This window comes from Haliotis asinina, chromosome 1 (genome assembly GCF_037392515.1).
Source record: "Haliotis asinina isolate JCU_RB_2024 chromosome 1, JCU_Hal_asi_v2, whole genome shotgun sequence".
In the NCBI taxonomy this organism is placed as follows: domain Eukaryota; kingdom Metazoa; phylum Mollusca; class Gastropoda; order Lepetellida; family Haliotidae; genus Haliotis; species Haliotis asinina.
Window position 1 is genome coordinate 12,733,836 of NC_090280.1, and position 20,286 is coordinate 12,754,121.

At 39.9% G+C, this 20,286-nt stretch overlaps 1 protein-coding gene across 1 annotated transcript in view; it reads left to right on the forward strand.

The window, feature by feature from the left end:
- LOC137287174 (B-cell receptor CD22-like) overlaps positions 1 to 20,286 on the forward strand; it is a 129,368-nt gene that overhangs the window by 101,350 nt on the left and 7,732 nt on the right. Inside the window, exons 9-11 of the mRNA XM_067819347.1 lie at positions 7,241 to 7,519; positions 16,189 to 16,470; positions 17,025 to 17,330. Of these exons, the coding sequence (XP_067675448.1) occupies positions 7,241 to 7,519; positions 16,189 to 16,470; positions 17,025 to 17,330 (867 nt within the window). The remainder of the gene's footprint in view (positions 1 to 7,240; positions 7,520 to 16,188; positions 16,471 to 17,024; positions 17,331 to 20,286) is intronic.

Consider the following 20,286-nt stretch of genomic DNA (forward strand, 5'->3'; position numbering starts at 1 on the left):
TCACGTGTGCGACTCGCCACTTAACGGTGATTCGGTGAGAGATCACTGCCACATAACTGGTAAGTATAGAGGCGCCGCTCACAACGCGTGCAACCTCAAGCTTAAAATCAATCCTAAGACAATAAACATTCCCGTTGTCTTTCACAACTTGAGAGGATACGACTCTCACTTGATCATGCAGGCCATCGCGAAAATCGATGGTAATATATCGTGCATCCCAAACAACATGGAGAGATACATCTCCTTCAGCTTAAACGGACTTAGGTTCATTGACTCGTTTCAATTCCTCCTGTCGTCACTCGACAGTCTGGTCAAGGCCAACAATACCTTCCCTATCACAGATCGATACACAGACGCCGAGACTAGACACCTGCTCATGAGGAAGGGTGTGTACCCATATGAGTACATGGATAGCTGGGTTAAGTTCACAGAGACCAGACTACCTCCTATCGACTGCTTTTATAGCAAGCTGAATGAAGCGTCCGTCTCACGAGACGATTACTCGCACGCGATTAACGTATGGAATAAACTGGGTTGTAAGAACCTTGGCGATTATCACGACCTGTACTTGAGGACAGATGTACTGCTGTTAGCCGACGTGTTTGAAACGTTCAGGCGGACCTGTTTAAAGCAGTATAAACTCGACCCCGCATGGTATTACACCAGCCCAGGTCTGTTGTGGGACGCCTTGCTTAAAAAGACAGGAGTTAATTTGGAATTGCTCACAGATTACGACATGCACCTATTCATTGAGAAAGGCTTGCGAGGTGGGATTTCCATGGCATCCAAACGATACGCTAAAGCAAATAATCAATACGTGAAAGGTTACGATCCTAACAAACCAACCAATCACATTCTCTACCTCGACGCAAATAACCTGTACGGCTGGGCCATGAGCCAGTATCTACCTACAGGGGGATTCGAATGGGTACCCCACGTTGATGTTATGAGCATTGCACCAGATTCGAACAAAGGGTATATCCTCGAGGTTGACTTAGAGTATCCCAAGGCATTACACGCATCGCACAACAGCTATCCCCTTGCACCCGAACGTATGAAGGTTAACACAGACTGGATGTCTGAGTACCAACATAACTTGTCAGGTGGTCGTGTGGCGGACGTTGAGAAACTCGTGCCTAACTTAATGAATAAGACCAAGTACATAGTTCACTATCGCAACCTACAGCTGTACCTGTCATTGGGTATGAGGCTGACCAAAATACACAGGGTGCTCATGTTCGACCAGAGCCCATGGATGGAGCCCTACATCAGAATGAACACAGACCTACGAAAAAAAGCCACCAGTGATTTTGAGAAAAATCTCTACAAGCTCATGAACAACTCGGTGTTTGGTAAGACTATGGAAAACCTGAGGAAACGCGTAACCGTGAAACTGGTTAGATCTAGTGAGGAAGACAAGCTCAGGAAATTGATAGCCAGTCCGGCATTCAACCGTAATAAAATATTCACAGATGACCTAGTTGCCATACACATGAAGAAAAGTCACATAAAATTCAACCGACCTGTTTACGTTGGGATGAGTATCCTCGATTTATCCAAACACCTGATGTACGACTTTTACTACAACGAGCTCAAGAAACAGTACGGCGACAGGTGCGAAGTGTTGTACACTGACACGGATTCCCTGCTGATGGAGATTCGAACCGAGGACGTGTACGAGGACATGAAAAAACACATCGATTTATACGACACCAGCGACTATCCTAAGACCCATACTATACACAGCACGGTAAATAAAAAGGTCCTAGGTAAGATGAAGGACGAGTGTGCTGGCACGCCAATAGCTGAGTACATAGGTTTGAGGCCTAAGATGTACTCCATATTGAAAGCCGACAATAGTGAGATCCGAAAAGCTAAAGGGGTTAAGAAGTATGTGGTGAAACAACACATCAAACACGCCAGATTCAAGGAGGCCCTGTTCAAGACCCGTACCTTTAGGCATAAGATGAACACGCTTAGAAGTGATGGGCATAAGATATACGGACTGACTATAAACAAGACGTCCCTATCGCCTATGGACACGAAACGTTGGATAGCTATTGATGGTATAAACACATACGCGTATGGACATGAAAAAATTTGAGGCTATTTATTACAGCCCGCGTGGATATTGGAAAGGAGCTAGCGCAGTAGATAAGCTATCTAAAATGGCACGAGTATCACCAGAGAAAGCCAAAGCGTGGCTTGAAAAACAAGCCCTGTGGCAGATCTATTTGCCGGCGCCACGCTACGTACCTAGAAGGAGTTTCGGAATTAACATACCTAATAGCATTCACCAGGCAGACCTACTGTTCCTACCTCATGATAAGAGGTACAAGTATGCCTTAACCGTAGTGGACGTAGCCAGTCGTTACAAGGAAGCCGAACCCTTGACCACGAAAGATTCAGCCAAAGTAGCCAAAGGATTAGAACGTATATACAAACGCAGCCCGCTGACGTGGCCAACAGAGCTGCAAGTTGATCCCGGACGGGAGTTCATGGGTGCCGTTTCACAACTGCTAGCCAAACACGATACAAAGGTCAGACGTGGCACGGCCGGAGCCCATCGCAGCCAAGCCATAGTTGAGAGATTTAATAGGACTTTGGCTGAGCGCTTGTTCGGCTATCAGTATGCTAGGGAGATGACCACCCCTGGAAAACGATCGACTGAATGGGTCACGAGGTTACCCAAGGTGGTGTCGGCAATCAACCATGAAGTCACCCGTCTCACCGGTAAGAAACCGGCAGACGCTATCAAACTAAAATCAATAGTTGCAGAGTCGGCCGCTCCATTGCGTGGAAAGGAGAAACAGATATCAGATAGGGCCCTAGTGAGGTATCTATACCAGCCTGGGGAACACGAGGGTGATAGCCGTAAGCGAGCCACCGATCCTATATGGTCAGTCAAAACTTACAACATAGATAAAGTGGATATGAAAGCCGACGAACCTAACTTGTACTACTTGAGGGATGGGCCGGGTAGGGGGTTTGTAAGAGAAGAATTATTGATCGTACCGTACGGCACAGTGTTACCGCCTGCCAAGTCACGGTAAACGTGATGGTGTGGCTTTGTAGTAGGGGCAATAATAGCAAGAGCTAAGGGTCCCACCAAAGCCTCATTTAGTAAATGAGGCTTTTTAGAGGGGTTTTTGAAAAGTGTTTTCGGACTATCATTCCCTATACTACTGGAACTAATCAGTTAGTTGTATAGAAAATGTGTAGGAAGCTCGTCATTTTGCTGAATTCTCGACTTCACCAAAGACATGCCGAATTGTTGTGTTGCCGTCAATTGCTCCATGGGATTGGGTGATGGTGTCACTGTGCTCAGATTTCAACTGGACCCCGCAGTTTGTGCGCAAATTGGTTGTTTGTGTGTGCGAAGTGAGCACTGTGGTAACCTGTTGTATATATTAAATCGGATGGTTCGCCCCCTACCACGCTTCCAGGACAGAAAATAGATTTCATGATTCATCAAGTTTATAAAATCAAGACTACTTACTACACATTCCTGACCAAAAGTATTTTGCATGAATATAACGTGAGGTTGTGGTCGAAGTGACAATATTATCATAAGTAATTATAGAATATTGACCCCCGCCTCGCTTCCAAAAGTGAAATTGTTATGTTATAAGCAATGTCATGCAGAATCCTATTGTCCATCAATAAAATATATATTTTAATACCAACAGAAAGTAATTTTGCTTTTGTAAGTCTGTGAAAACAAACTTAAATAGCATTCATCCTCAGACAGGGCGCCACCATTTTTGAAAATCGTGAAGTTACGATCTAAAGTTCATTTGAATTAATGAGATTGTGGTTTGTTTTCATCAAGTTAGAAAATCAAAACTACTTTCTACTAGTAGTTAAATATGTATTTGAATCATGACCAAAAGGAGTTTGCATGACACAACCTGTAACATAACCTAAGCGAGGTCAGGGTCGAAGTGAAAATACTGCGCGATAACTTTCTTTACTTGCTAAATTTACTTAGTTTCTAACGTTCACTCACCAGTATGTAGACACTTGTCAGTATACATCTTTATACTTGGTCTCATAATCCTGATTACTTTATAATCATACTTGTACGCATTTCGAAACTTAATAAAAAGAAGCAGTCTGCGAATGTATAAAAGGAATTAATATCTGCGCATTTTATAGTTTGCCTATATGAATTATAATTCGCACACTCGCCCTAGGCTATGTCAGGCTATTACCTTCTTCGAGGAATGCATCCATCAATATCCACAAAAATGAGTGATATATAATTCATCTGCAGATTTCCCAAGTGGTGTGTCTTTTAACAGTCTAATATACGAAAATGTGATGAATCGTTTCAGCTTTTTCACATTGCTGTATAGTCTCATTGGTCACCGAAGATAGCACACCTGGCAACTAATTGCATAATGTTCGTCATTCTTTTAAAAAAGTAAGTTAGTTAGCCAATAATGAGCAATTAATCACTGTATTGGCAGTTAATCCTTTGGAAGAAGGGTGTTGTTTTTACATAGACACAGACACGACAGAGTGTATTCAGTACAGATTAGTAAATGTACATACATAAACACTACCTTTAGACAACTCCCCATTTAAATCCGCATAAAAGTAATTAATCAATCAGCGTGTTACCGCTTAATCCTTTGATTGATCCAGACACAAGAAATGCCGAATAGGGACCTTTGTCGGGTAATCTAAGTGGCGTTATCACTTATTATACCTGTTATAAATTCATTGACTGAGCATCAAGAGAATGATGACAAATAACGTGTAGATACGAGGGGATATCAAAAAGTTTTGAGCTTTGCAAATAGTAATGGGCAGGGCACCTAACATATATAAGTGTCCTATTTTACATATTCCCGGTAGGAGATATCAACCCCTAGTGAATGTGAAAAATGGACAATGTTGAATATAGAGCAGTAATAAAGTTTCTGCAACACGGCCAAGCAGGTTGAAGAACGACTCACTGCTGTTTACAAGGAGTCTTCCCCTTCTGCTGCCACCATCAAACGTTGGGTGAAAGAGTTTCAGCAAGGAAGAGAAAGCGAAGATGATGACCCCCGTCCAGGACGACCCTCAACCAGTACCACCCAAGCAAACATTGACACTGTGCATCAACTAGTGATGGGAAATTGTCGTATCACGAGTTAGAAGATGCGACTGGGCTCTCATATGGATCCATTCACAGCATACTCCATGACAATCTCCACATGTCCAAGGTGTGTGCTAGATGGGTCCCAAGAATTCTTTTTGATGACATGAAGCTTTCTCGGTCAGCTTCTGTGGCGCATTGCTGACTCGTTACCATGCCAACCCAGAAGATTTTCACTTAAGAATTGTAACCTGTGATGAAACCTGGCTTCATCATTATGACCCTGAGAGCAGAGTCAATGGAATGGAAACATGTCACCTCTCCAAGGACAAAGAAGTTCAAATCGACCAGGTCCCCAAAGAAAGTTATGGCAACTATTTTTTTGGACAATAAAGGTGTTATCCACATCGACTACTTGCTTCATGGCATGACAATGAATGGAAAGTACAATGCTAACCTTCTGAAGCATGTACGCCAGTCCATTAAAGAGACGTGGTGAGGAAACATCCAGCGAGGGATTCTTCTTTACCAGGACAATGCGCCAATCCACACCATTCGAGCTGCAATGGAAACTGTGCGCGAGTGGAGGTACGAAATCTTACCTTACCCTCCCTTTTCACTGGGACCTAGACCCTAGCGACTTCAACCTCTTTCCTCGACTGAAAACCCATGTCCAGGGCCGGAAATTTCAGGATGATGATGAGCTTACTGCTGCTGTGGAGGGTTTTTTACGTACTAATACGTTGCTCTGATTGGTTGAAATTTCGTTTGCGGCGGAGAATTGTGCACTGTTTTCAAAAAGGTTGATTCAAGGTAATTAAAGATCGAAATGAGCAGTTTTAATGACAGGGTTTCGTTTATAACAATGTCAGTGAGTGATTTATGCATATGCACCCCCTAGAGTATGTGTGATATTTAATTACAATGAATAAACAACAAGCTAAATATTTCAAATATCTTTCGTACCAACTTCAAGCCAAAGAATATTTGTGAACAAATTTGAAGTCAAAGCCAATTTCCACAAGTCCAAAACAGCCACAAAACTTAAAATTATCTTTGTATGATGTAAGTTACGAAAATGCATTTACAAGCAAATTCTGGAAAATGAATTGTCAACAAGGTGAGTAGATTTGGCCCATATCCCTGAGTCAACATGTGCATGCAGCACAAACCACAAGGTGATACTGAACACCCCAGTTCGAATTTTGTCTGTCTTCTCAGTATGGTTGCACGAGCACCTTTCAAAAATGAAATAAGCTTTCAAAACTATGACACAGAAATAAACTTTTTAAACATTACCACTAATAATTATCACAGAATACTGGTGCAATATGAAATGGTCAAGATGTAGAAATATTCTTAACTAACTTCTTTTCCTTCTTAACCATTACAGGTGAAATAAATGGAAATCAGGAAATCAATATTTTGACCTTCACGTGGTTCTTGTCTGCACACCCTGGCATACTCTAACCTTACATGTGATAAATACTGGATGGTTTTCATGATATGTTCTTCAACTGATTCTTGGCCAAGAACAAACTCACTTCTTACGTATATGTCCTGACCATTAACACTTAGGAATATTCCCTCATCACTACAGATGCCCATCAGGGTTATCGAAAAGACTGCATACATAATCCCATTTTGGCAAGGGCAACACTGACTTTACAGTGGCATGGTGACTTACGTCTGCTTTTCTATAAAATAAAGGACATGTTTTCCTACTGGAAGGTTCTCTGGATCAGAGTCTTTGCATCATAGACTTTCATGTCTAAGGCAGTGGATGGATGCCATCTTTGTAGCTGTCATTTATATGACATAGAGAATTGCACTGCATCTACACTAGTGGCCACTTAGACATTTTTCAGACCATAGTTTCCCTCTCGTGTTTGACACAACTGAGTAAGACAAGAGTGACTGAAGTTCACCAGCAGTTGTGGAAGATGAGTACAGTAAATATAGAGATTAATGCTTATATTTGTAAAGTTGGAATAACTAGTTCAAATGACGTTAAAATATATCAGTATGACAAGAAACATCTTTCTTGGAGTATATTTCCTTTTTCAAATAGCATTAATTTGTACCCTCTACCCATTCTCTCAGTGACACAAACTATTGCCTCAGATTTATGGAGTGGATTATTCATTCCAGACAAACCTTCAGTGTCAGTTCCTCAGTCCACACCTGTCAGGGAGTCACAGACTCTCAACATATCCTGCTCTGTGGATGCCAACCCTGCAGCAGCCGTGACATGGACAAAGAAAGATGACAGCAGCTTTACTTCTCAGTCTGGATCTACTCTGACCATCAGTAACATACAGAGATCACAGGCCAGGACATATGTGTGTACAGCTACCAACACTCTCAGTCCTTGTGTGGGGACAGCTTTACCACAGTCTGAATCTAGGGAGATGACAGTGGATGTACAGTGTAAGTATCATTGTTAGAATACTGGACATATGTGTGTACAGCTACCAACACCCTCAGTCCTTGTGTGGGGACAGCTTTACCACAGTCTGAATCTAGGGAGATGACAGTGGATGTACAGTGTAAGTATCATTGTTAGAATACTGGACGTATGTGTGTACAGCTACCAACACCCTCAGTCCTTGTGTGGGGACAGCTTTACCACAGTCTGAGTCTAGGGAGATGACGGTGGATGTACAGTGTAAGTGTCACTGTTAGAATACTGGATATATATGTGTGTACAGCTACCAACAATCTCAGTCCTTGTGTGGGGACAGCTTTACCACAGTCTGAGTCTAGGGAGATGACGGTGGATGTACAGTGTAAGTATTATTGTTAGAATACTGGACATATGTGTGTACAGCTACCAACACCCTCAGTCCTTGTGTGGGGACAGCTTTACCACATTCTGAGTCTAGGGAGATGACAGTGGATGTACAGTGTAAGTGTCACTATTAGAATACTGGACATATGTGTGTACAGCTCAGTCCTTGTGTGGGGACAGCTTTACCACAGTCTGAGTCTAGAGAGATGACAGTGGATGTACAGTGTAAGTATCATTGTTAGAAAACTGGACATATGTGTGTACAGCTACCAACACCCTCAGTCCTTGTGTGGGGACAGCTTTACCACATTCTGAGTCTAGGGAGATGACAGTGGATGTACAGTGTAAGTGTCACTATTAGAATACTGGACATATGTGTGTACAGCTCAGTCCTTGTGTGGGGACAGCTTTACCACAGTCTGAGTCTAGAGAGATGACAGTGGATGTACAGTGTAAGTGTCACTATTAGAATACTGGACATATGTGTGTACAGCTACCAACACCCTCAGTCCTTGTGTGGGGACAGCTTACCACATTCTGAGTCTAGGGAGATGACAGTGGATGTACAGTGTAAGTGTCACTATTAGAATACTGGACATATGTGTGTACAGCTCAGTCCTTGTGTGGGGACAGCTTTACCACAGTCTGAGTCTAGGGAGATGACAGTGGATGTACAGTGTAAGTGTCACTATTAGAATACTGGACATATGTGTGTACAGCTACCAACACCCTCAGTCCTTGTGTGGGGACAGCTTTACCACAGTCTGAGTCTAGGGAGATGACAGTGGATGTACAGTGTAAGTGTAAGATAATGAAATTCTGTCATATCCGTTGTTCTAGTGGATGGGAAACCTTTCATCTACCAAAAAATAAGAATTATTAAAACTGGTACTTGGAACTAAGTAATTGTGTTACTCAAACATCAGGTTTTAATCCATAGTAAAACTATTAATTAATCTTATGATCTGATAACTGAACAGATGATAGCAGACACTACTGGCTACCTTCATCTATGATTTTAATTGTCCTGGAGTAACTAATATATTGAAGATATAGTTGAAATAAAGATGATAACAATAGTCTTCCACTGAGTTTTTTGAAAGAAATACTGTATCCCTTCCAAAATAAACCAGTTAACATAAGTTAGACCATAATGCCTGAAAACTAGTTATTATGGGCTCAATTACAAGAGAACAAAAATTAAGTTAAATTGAAATGTTGACAGTATAAATCTTGACATGAATTGTCTGTGACAAACACAGACACCTCAATACATCGCTTCATCACAATACACACGCCATGTCTAAACAAGAACTGACAGAAGCAAATCTCTTGACAAACACCTAAATGATCAGATAATGGTGTACACATTGCAGAGAGTAATCAGTTGCTAAAGTTAAGATCGGCACAGTGGTACTATTGCAAAAGTCAGATGTCACAAAGTAAACTGATGAGCAAAAGGAAGTACACAGGATGAGTTTCTTCCAATGAGATATAAATAACAAAACCTTTTGATGAAATGGAAAATGTACCATGAAGCAGACTGCAATACACGTGTTTTGAGAGCAAAATGACATTGTAACAATAAACAGTGACATAGTGGTCACCGCTGCAGATGGTACATACAATTGTGGAAGGTCAAGGCCATTCCACACTGCGGTTGGTTCGCCCATACACCAGTAGCACAAAGTTGTCTGGTCACTGAATCGGCTCACACGATGACCCAATGATGTTGCAGCTGATGAAGTCGCTGTCAATCACCATCCGATTTCATAGGTGAATAACCCGTGGATAGCGACTCTAATGGGGTGTTGTGACTCTGGGACATCCACTTCTGGGTCGATCACATGTCTGGCCTGTCATACTGACACAGTGAGACAGCCGCCAAATTATGGTTTGTCATGTGCAACCCAATGTCCTTGCAATATGGCTGTTGGGAGTACCCATTTGTGAGTGAGTGAGTTGATATTTAACGTCACATCAGCAATGTCTCAGCCATATCGTGACGGGAACATAGCATTGAAATGCAATATATGATTATTATAAAAATCTGTCGACAAAGGACAGTAAAACAACTAGAATATCACAGAGGAGAATGTAAAACTAGTAACTATATCTAAAACAGTTGATGTATACAGGACAAAACAATATAAAACTGGGCTATAGATTGCTAACAACTGAAGGTAGATCACCATACTAGGGACCATGGGGACTTACAGTACTTTTGCTACCTGCATGGATGCTAGCTGGATTTACATCATCCCCACAGCCGTCAGCAATTTGTAAAAAAATCTAGCCATACAATGAAAAGACATTTTATCTACGATTAAAAACCGGGAAATTTAGAATTTACTTTGAATGTTTATGGACTTAGGTACCGTCTCAGGACAATAATTTTACGGTACTTCGACTCCCTTCGAGGATACACCCACTAACAAATAGAGTTACTAATTTAAACTTCCAATAATAAAATATTTATCTATTTACAGTTGAGTTAATGAATCTAATTCTTTTAAAAATGCAATGATTAAATGAGAACTTGTGTTATTAAAAATATCCTTCAATGTTTGGGAATTAAAACAACATTTAAATGAAATACATGCATATTGTAAAAAGCTGTCAACGAAGGACAGTAACACAACTAGAATTTCACAATTTGAATTAAAACTAGCATCGAAAGTTAAAAGTAATATCACTATTTAGACAATACAATGTAAAAACAGGCTATAGATCGCCAACAGAAAGTAGATTACCATACTAGGGACGATGGGGACTTACAGTACCTTTGCTACCTGCATGGACCCCAGTTGGATTTATACCATCCCTTCAGTTGCTGGCGAGTGTAGGAAAAGTTAGCCCAGAACAACAAGAATACTACATTTAAAAAGCCTGGTAAGTTCACATAGACTTGAAAGGTTTTGGACCAACGTACCCTCTTAGGAGGACAATAATTTTATGATACTTTAACCCCCTTTAACCCCCTTTGAAAACTTCAAGTTACTAATCTAAACTACCAATAATTGAAGTGCAACTATCTACGGAACATAATAATCAAAATTCAGTTATGAAATCAATTTCTTTTAAAAAACCAATAATTAAATGAGAACTAACATTAGTAAATATATCCTTAACAGTTTTGACATTGAAATATTTATCACATGTGATGGAGAATTCAACACATTCGAGCAGGAGATGCTCAATCGTGACTCTCTCATCACAAGGGATACAAAACGGAGGATCCTTCTGACAGGTATGTATGAGTATACAGTGGACTCTGGCAATGTCGACCTCTGTAAACATCGCCATGCTGTCTACAACGGCACAAAGTTTCAGTCCCGGCAGAAATGCACTTAATTATCATGTAGAAACATATGTAAACATCGGCTTCTGTCTACTCCGGATATCGGCATTGTTTTTCAGTCCCAACGAACAATTTGTTATGAAAACAAATCCGTAAAAAACGGCAAATGAAAGACAGCGCAACCCTTTGAAGCAGTTAGGTCCAAATGATGTAACAACACAATTCACGGTTACTGCTCGAGATTTTTCAGAAATTAGTGTCTTGTTAATTAGTGAGTGATACGTGTCCCTTACATAGAGTGATGAATAGTTGGCATTTTGACTGTAAACACTGTAACAACATATTTCCCGATATTATTCGGAAACAGGAAGTGTCAATCAGTATCTTGTTAAAGGGGCACTAATGCGGAGCAATTTCCGTGGACTGGTGTAAACTTTTGTTATTGTTTTTCTCCCGTGAGTACCCAGATGATATCCCAGAATTCGTGACTGGTTCGTGACCTCTGCTGCGCAGTCCGTAGGCGCAACTGATAGTTTAATTATAGACAGATCAACTGAGGTGAAGTCATTTTTTACTTCATTACAAATGTATTATGAAAACAAATGAAACACTTTGAAGGTTAATCATCTGCCAGTGGTAGAAATGGTAAACAACTATTAGGACGGAAAAATAACGAAGCCAATGTACGTCTCTATATTTTGCCTCATAACCCTAATTAGTTTATTGTCATATTTGTATGATTCTGAAAATTAATAAAAGAACACACGATCTGCTTATACTCATAGTAAATTTCTAACATAACAGCAACATTTATACATTGTATAGATTGCCAATGTGGATCCTATTTCACACACATACACGATCTAGTGTCTGTTTTCTGTCATACAGATTCTGCTGAATGCTACAACAAATAAATTAAAACAAAATGCAAATAATGAATGTAAAACAGACTAATTTTATAGCAACAATGTCAGGCTACTACCTTGTTCAGGAGTGTATCCATCAATATCCACGTTAAAGAAATCGTATTCCATTCATCTGCAGCTGGTAAATAATCCTGCTCTGTGTCGCGTCTCTTACAACTGTCTTATTTGCGAATAAGTAACACATCGTTTCACGTCTTTTGTTGGTGAAAACCAGATAAACCTCTCATTGGTCTCCCAAGATAGCACACCTGGCAACTAATTGTATGATGTCCACTATTCTAAGTAATTTAGTTAACCAATAATGAGCAATCAGTCAATCAACGGAAGGGTGGATAATTCTTTGAAGGGAGGATGTTGTTTTTGCACTCACACTTTACGACAGGGTGTTGTCATCTACACACTCTGCCTTTTGACAAATCCGCTAGAAGATAAAAGTAATTAATCAATCAGTGTGTTATCGGTTAATCCTTTGATCGATGTTTGCTTTTGTAACTCAGCTGATAAAACCTCTTGCATCTCTTACATGCACATATTACATAACACACAATACATTTGCCATTACAGACCTTAATTTATAATGTTGAGTATTTACTCCAGACAGGAGATATGCCAAATGGGAACCTTTGTTGAGTAACCGAAGTGGTGTTACTACTAATTATACCTGTTAAAAAATCATTAATTGACCATCCAGGGAATGATGACAAATAACACGTGTATTTACACCATCAAGCGCGAGTTACAGCAAGGAAGATGTAATCTCTGTGTCGCATGCAGCCTGAAAACACTTATGGGCTGAAACTGTTTTGAGGATACCAACGGAATTTCGTTACATAAGGAATACACACTGGCATTTGCTGTGTACTTTGGTAAACAGGTGAAATAAGGGGTTTTTGACATAAGAAAATTTTCAGATTTCTCTACCAAAGGCATATTCATCGTTTTATGTTTACGAATTTAAATAAATCAACTGTGTGTTTTTATTATCATAAATAAGAAACCATTGTAGCTACCATAGCTACCAAAATTTACATATGATATTTGCTATCACAGCTCAACCAACACTCAAAACTACCTAAATATAAAGCTTTGCAATCTTCCGTACTGAAACAAATGGCTTGCTACGTGCCTGTAGACATCATATTTTCATGTAACATGATTAAATATCGAGGTTAAAAACGCAGAAATAGGATCAAATTGGATCAGTAACTATACCATCCAAGCATCCGAAAAGTACTACACTGCTGGGATATTTGGTTACGATCGGACAAGGAATATCATGGATATTTTTAAACAAATGGCATATGATGGGCATCCGGCCTCTTGACTGTTTAGGTGAAAATATTCTGCTAATATGGACAGGAGCCCAGTTCCTTTGTCCGTCACGGTCGAAGGAGCGGGTGCTGACCAAATTGCGGTTTGGTTTCGTAATTAGACCGTTGGCGAGAAACATTATTCGCTCTGCATCAGTGCCCCTTTAACTAGTGAGTAGTATGTGTCACATACATCAAGGCATAATCCGTGCATTTAAAGCGCGTTATGGACGATACTTGTTGAGATCACTTGTCTCTCGAATGGACACATGTACCAGCACTGAAGAACTTTGCAAAGCAGTCACGGTGTTAGATGCAGTGTACTGGACCGCAAGAGCATGGAATGAGACAACACCCCTGACTATTCGCAAGTGTTTTGCTTCATGTGGATTTGGTGTGTGTGGAACTGTTTGCAGGGACGACATTCCCCTAGCTACATTATTGGCCATGATAAACAAGGAAGCTACAAGCAATGAATATGTCGAGTGTGATGACGATTTGCCTAGTGAAAACCCCGATTTGAGTGAATTTGAAACAGACTTGATAACTCAAGTAAAACAGACTGAGAACAAGTGTCATGATGAAGAAGAGAATGAAGTCGAAGATGAAGACGAATATGTGTTTCCTAAACTGTAAGTGATGTTTTGAGGATGTGTATTCAGATCAAACCCTTCGCATCCAGCCAGGAAGTATGACTTCTACATCATGTGCAGAACTTGGAAAGTGCAGCTGAGGACATTGCTCTCGAGGCATCGGCAACGAAAATACAAAGCAAGATCAGTGACTTTTTTACAGTGTGAACTACCTTGATATTATTTGAATGTGTAATATGACTGCATTCTGGCACTGCCTTGTTCCTTATTCAAACATCGTGTTAAAGCTAACGAGATAGTACAACTTCCGTTGTGTGTTGGCGTCATGAGGCAAACTGCCTAACCGGCATTTTCTTTGCTCCCGAGTGGTGCCGGTATTGACAGAGTCCACTGTATCTTGTATGGCCAATATGACATCGTCGTAAAATGACCTCTTCAGATCTGGACTCACAGCCCAAGTAGGTGTAACCAATATACGGTTTTATTTGATGTGATTTTATTTGTACCTACTTGGGTGTCCCACTTCTTCTGCATCAGATCATGGGTGTAGTTTCTAATGCTAGCTTTGTAAGCAGAGTATGGAATAAGAAGTGGAGTCACAGATTTGTTGAGTGCTGCTTTGGCAGCAAGAATAGCCATCGTGTAACCAGAAATGCCTACAAGGCTGGGTAACCAACAAAAGAAAAGATGATGTTGTACTGGCTAGTAGCAAAATCATTATACAATTCAGTGATTTCAATTAAAAGTGGATGTTTGCAAGAAATATCTTTATGTTAGGTCAACTTGTGGCCTAACCAACTGCAAGTGTTTCACCAATTTTATTTGCAACTTGAGATTTGTCAGTAATTAAATTATCACCCCATTTGTGACATTCCTGTCGTCCATTCTTGTGGCATCGACGTCAGTATTGGAATTTTCTCATGAGATTTTTGTCAAATGATTGATCTTTACGAGTCTTTATGCCCTTTGTACAAAAATTGCTTGTGCATGGAACAATACTCACACTTTTTCAAAACTTCGTGCGAAACACATCCAAATGTTTCTGGTTCCAGTTTGACAAAAGACACATGATGGTTGCGTTCTATACAATCAGTGTTCTTCAATAATTTTACTAGTTAGAAAGCATATTTGGGATTGCAGCAACAATTACAGCTGTGTACTTTCTTTTGCTTGTCAATATATATTTTGATGTGCCCATAATGTCAAACATGATCTGGGTCACTGAGATGACGTCTATGCGCAAATATCGTCATGTCATTTACAGGAATGGAATCAGAATGACACATTTCACACTACCAAGTTGAGTTCTTATGGAATGTTAGAAATCACATGCTGGTCCTTGAATTTGACATACTAAATATCAAAGACCTGCCTGTTTTTCCCACATGATGGGAGATGTACAGGATATAACTGATGTTTTGTTTAGAGCAACATGAAGCTTAACTGAATCATTTAGAAGAGATCTTCGGTAACCTTATAGCTTGTTTGTTTCCATGATCCTGGGATAATTCAATGTAGGCCAGAAGATCTGTACTTTGCGCACAGTAATCATATCTGTGTTGTCAGTAGCATGTGTCTAATGTTATATATTTGTCTAAACCTTTGGATGAAATGTGTATACAAACATCAATGAATAAGTATACATGAGAAAGACAAGTTTTCAAATAAATACCACCATATCTCCCAAACATTTATGTTTCACACTAATCTGCTGGTAGCTCACTGTTGAGAGTCAATTTCTTTAGCCAACTGACACGATCAGGTGGTCAGACTCGCTGACTTGGTTGACACATGTCATCGGTTCCCAAGTGTGCAGATCTATACTCAGGTTGTTGGTCACTGGATTGTCTGGTCCAGATTCGATTATATACAGACTGCCACCATATGGTTGGAATATTGCTGAGTGCAGCACTCACTCAATTTCCTTAGCATTTCTGTATTAAAGTAGCTTGAGGCATATAACTTTCTGTTGTACATATGTCCTCCCAAACAAGATATGATGCCATTATAATGCATACTGTTTTGTTATTGAAGAATCTTTTCCACAATAATGCTGTGGTTTATACATTTGTTTGGAGTGACAGCCGGCATTTTGGGTCCAGCCAACAAGACGTCTTTTCTCCATTAACTCTAAACAGAACAGAGTAACAGCTGACACTCAATGTCCCACTGTTTCAGATTCAGCCAACATCACGTCTTTCTCCATCAACTCTAAACAGAACAGAGTGACAGTCAATGAACGTGACCCTGTGACCATAACATGCCAGGTGGATGGCAATCCAAGGTCATCCATCATATTGTATAATGGAAGTGTTGAGATATCAAGGGCAGACAACTCTGAGTCAGACCAGAAAGGATGGCCACATGCAGAATGTAGACAAAGGGGGAACTACTCTTGTACAGCTGACAACAACATTGGATCTGGTGAACAGAGGAGAGTAGTGGAACTGCTTATTCACTGTGAGAGTCTTACAATGTCAGTCATTCAGTCTGTCTTGTATCTTCCATTTATTGTCCTAGGATGGAGCTGACAATGAGGATGTTGATGAACATGAAGATGAAAAGCTTTGGCAACACTCAAATCAAAGCACAAAATAATATTAGAAAAATAAAAATGAAACATCAAAAACTTAATTCAAGACATATGACAATGTAGTTCTACCACTTAATGTTGGTATAGTGACATCAGTGGCAATGTATATGTAAGTTGGAGTATTGTTCTTTCTTTTGATTCGTTGTTCAGAATCAGAATGCCAACTGACATTTGTTGTACATTGTTTCAAGTTAACGGCATGTAGGACCACCAGAAATGTCAAACAGCTGTGCTTTCATTGTATTGTTTAATCCATCTCTGTCTGTTTGCTAAGCAGTGTTGCTGTTCGTGCTGTTGAACACTGGATTGTCTGGTCCAGACTTGATCATTTACAGACCACCGGCATACAAATGGAATCTTGCATAAATGTGCATAAAACTAAACTCATCCAATTCACTTACTGAGCTATACTATATTACAGGTTCACCAAGATACGATGAATCCTACCCTGTACAGGACAGATATGCTTCAGCCACCAACAGTGACGTCAGTCTGTCAGTTCATATCCTGTCATATCCCGGTCCCAACATCACCTGGAGCAGGACCAACATCACCACCCAGAGGAACCTTACCTCCTCCACCAGCTTGACCCGCATCTCAGACCTGACAATGATGTCCACTCTGACCCTGACAAACGTGCAGCGGGACGACTTCGGAGAATACCATGTGTATGTCAACAATGGAGTGGGGCAGCCAGTGGAGTATTCCATCACTCTTGATCCTAAAGGTCAGAGAGTTATCCTGTTGTAAGTTATCAGATAGTGGATTATTCCATCACTCTTGATCCTAAAGGTTAGAGAACTATCCTGGTGTAAGGTATAAGATTGTGGAGTATTCTATCACACTTGACCCTAAAGGTCAGAAAATTATCCTGTTGTAAGTTATCGGATAGTGGAGTATTCAATCACACGTGATGCTAAAGGTTAGAGAACTATCCTGGTGTAAGGTATAAGATTGTGGAGTATTTCATCACACTTGACCCTAAAGGTCAGAGAATTATCCTGCAGTAAGTTACCAGATAGTGGAGTATTCCATCACACTTGATGCTAAAGGTCAGAGAATAATCCTGTTGTAAGTTACCAGATAGTGGAGTATTCCTTCACACTTGATCCTAAAGTTCAGAGAATTATCTTGTTGTAAGGTATAAGATTGTGGAGTATTTAATCACACTTGACCCTAAAGGTCAGAGAGTTATCCTGTTGTAAGTTATCGGATAGTGGAGTATTCCATCACACTTGATGCTAAAGGTCAGAGAATTAGCCTGTTGTAAGTTATCGGATAGTGGAGTATTCCATCACACTTGATCCTAAAGGTCAGAGAATTATCCTGTTGTAAGTCATCAGATAGTGGAGTATTCCATCACTCTTGATGCTAAAGGTCAGAGAGTTATCCTGTTGTAAGTTATCAGATAGTGGAGTATTCCATCACACTTGATGCTAAAGGTCAGAGAATTAGCCTGTTGTAAGTTATCGGATAGTGGAGTATTCCATCACACTTGATCCTAAAGGTCAGAGAATTAGCCTGTTGTAAGTCATCAGATAGTGGAGTATTCCATCACTCTTGATGCTAAAGGTTAGAGAATTATCCTGTTGTAAGTTATCGGATAGTGGAGTATTCCATCACATTTGATGCTAACTGTAAGAGAATGATCCTGTTGTAAGTTAACACAAACGCCTAGAGTAATGTGCGCTTAGAGGTGTACTGAGGGGTTTAGGAAGCCGTTCATGATACTATAAATTAATACGTGGATATAGAAGACTGGATTTGATGATTATGGTAGTGTGAGAATGCACACAATGTTAGATACAATTTATTTTTATGTTGCATGTATTAAAGAGTTATTTACCAAGATTACACAACTGTTTAACATTCTTTATATGATATAACAAGATTGATTTAAGAACAGATTGATGCCATATGGCTTAATATACAGTTTTTCATGCCATAATTCCGTTCCGTATTTTAGCAAAACCACTGTCAAACTTGATTTATTCTCATAGTCCAAGTGATTTTACAGAACGCAATTCCGCATCATTATTAAACTATTCACAGCAACCTGTTAGAATACAGGTACATCAGTTCCCAACAGTTTTAACCAATATCCCATCAAATCTTTTGCATTTAAGAGGGTAGTGCAGGTTGTATGTTTTACACTTAGTAGCTTGATAGAAACATCGAAATGTAGTATTTCAATATTATTTAAATTGCGAGAACCACATACCTGAGGTTTATAGCAAGTGCATCGTTGCTTCCAGAAAATATTACAAGATAATCAGCATACACAGGTGAAAATAGACCCAGCTGCTTATATTCATGTGGTGGATGGATATCCTGAAAATACACTTCAAAAAGACAACAGATGATAACAATTCACTTTGAAATACTCCGATCGTATTCTTAATATACTAACTATAAATGGCATAGAAGACCTAACATTAGTCTAAACCCGAGGAGCAAATGATGGTCAACTGTGATTAGGTCCGAACAAAGACCAAACTGCGTGTCAGTTAAAATATTTTTTTCACTTACCATGACAAAAGTTACAAACAAAATCAAAACCAAAACCAGAAAACAAAAAAACAAACAAACCAACAAGCAAGCAAAATTAAAACAGATTCCCCCAAAACAAAAACACACACATATGGCTGATACTGCAATAGTTTGAGTCACACTTTTTATACACAAGCACAAACTTTATACAGTAGAGGCAAGAGTCTGGTCCATGTGTTTTATGTATAGCTGAGTCAGGCTCCTCATAAATCATGTCACTGTCAGTAGCTGTGGATTGAAAAATTTTCTCCTGCTCGGAAGAAGTCACCTCCTTATAAATGTTCTTAGAAGGCATCCAATGGAATGTCTATTATTAACCACATTAGAAATTTAGATATGTTGAGCAAGGTTCTTACCTCCAGCATGTAAGTACCAGTGTTTACAGGTTCTTTCATTGATCCTTTTACTTCAATGTATGGTTCTATTATATTAGTCATCGAGTTAGTGAGTTAATCAGTTTGGTTGTTCATTCACTGCTGTGATTTTATGGCTTTGCTGTAGATATTCTGTGTTTTATGAAGACATGGCTCTTGTGTCCGTCTGATCTTTACTCTGGTGCCCACAGTTGTTGATTTCAACATTTTGTGGACACCATGCTGACATTTCAACATAGATTGGAGCATGGTCAGAAAACTGACCGAAGTTACTAACATATGAGAACATACAGAACATATCATGTGGACATAATATATAATCAAGGACCCCTGTGAACCATTAAATGCTAAATCACTGGCCCAAACTTTATTATGTATTTGATTCAATGTCCTCAATCCAGTACATTTACAATTATGTCTGTTTCCAAATTTGGCATGTCCTTCCCTTGAAAGTTACAGACAGCTTCAAAGCCTCACAATTGCTTCACCAGGTTTATTCTCCTACATTTTTTGAGTGACTGACAACCAGGAACATGCCTCGTTTAACGCCTGAGCAGAAGGAGAGGGCAATCAGTATGTTACAGATGGAACAGACACAAGAGCATGTGGCTAGGACCATGAAGTGCTGCAAAGACTTGTCACATGCCTATGACAGACTGGCAGTACTGGAGAAAGGCCAAAAGAGTGACAGACTGAAGGTGTCTACCCAACAGGAAGACTGGTACTTGCGGATGTTGTGCTTGAGGAACCGATCAGTCA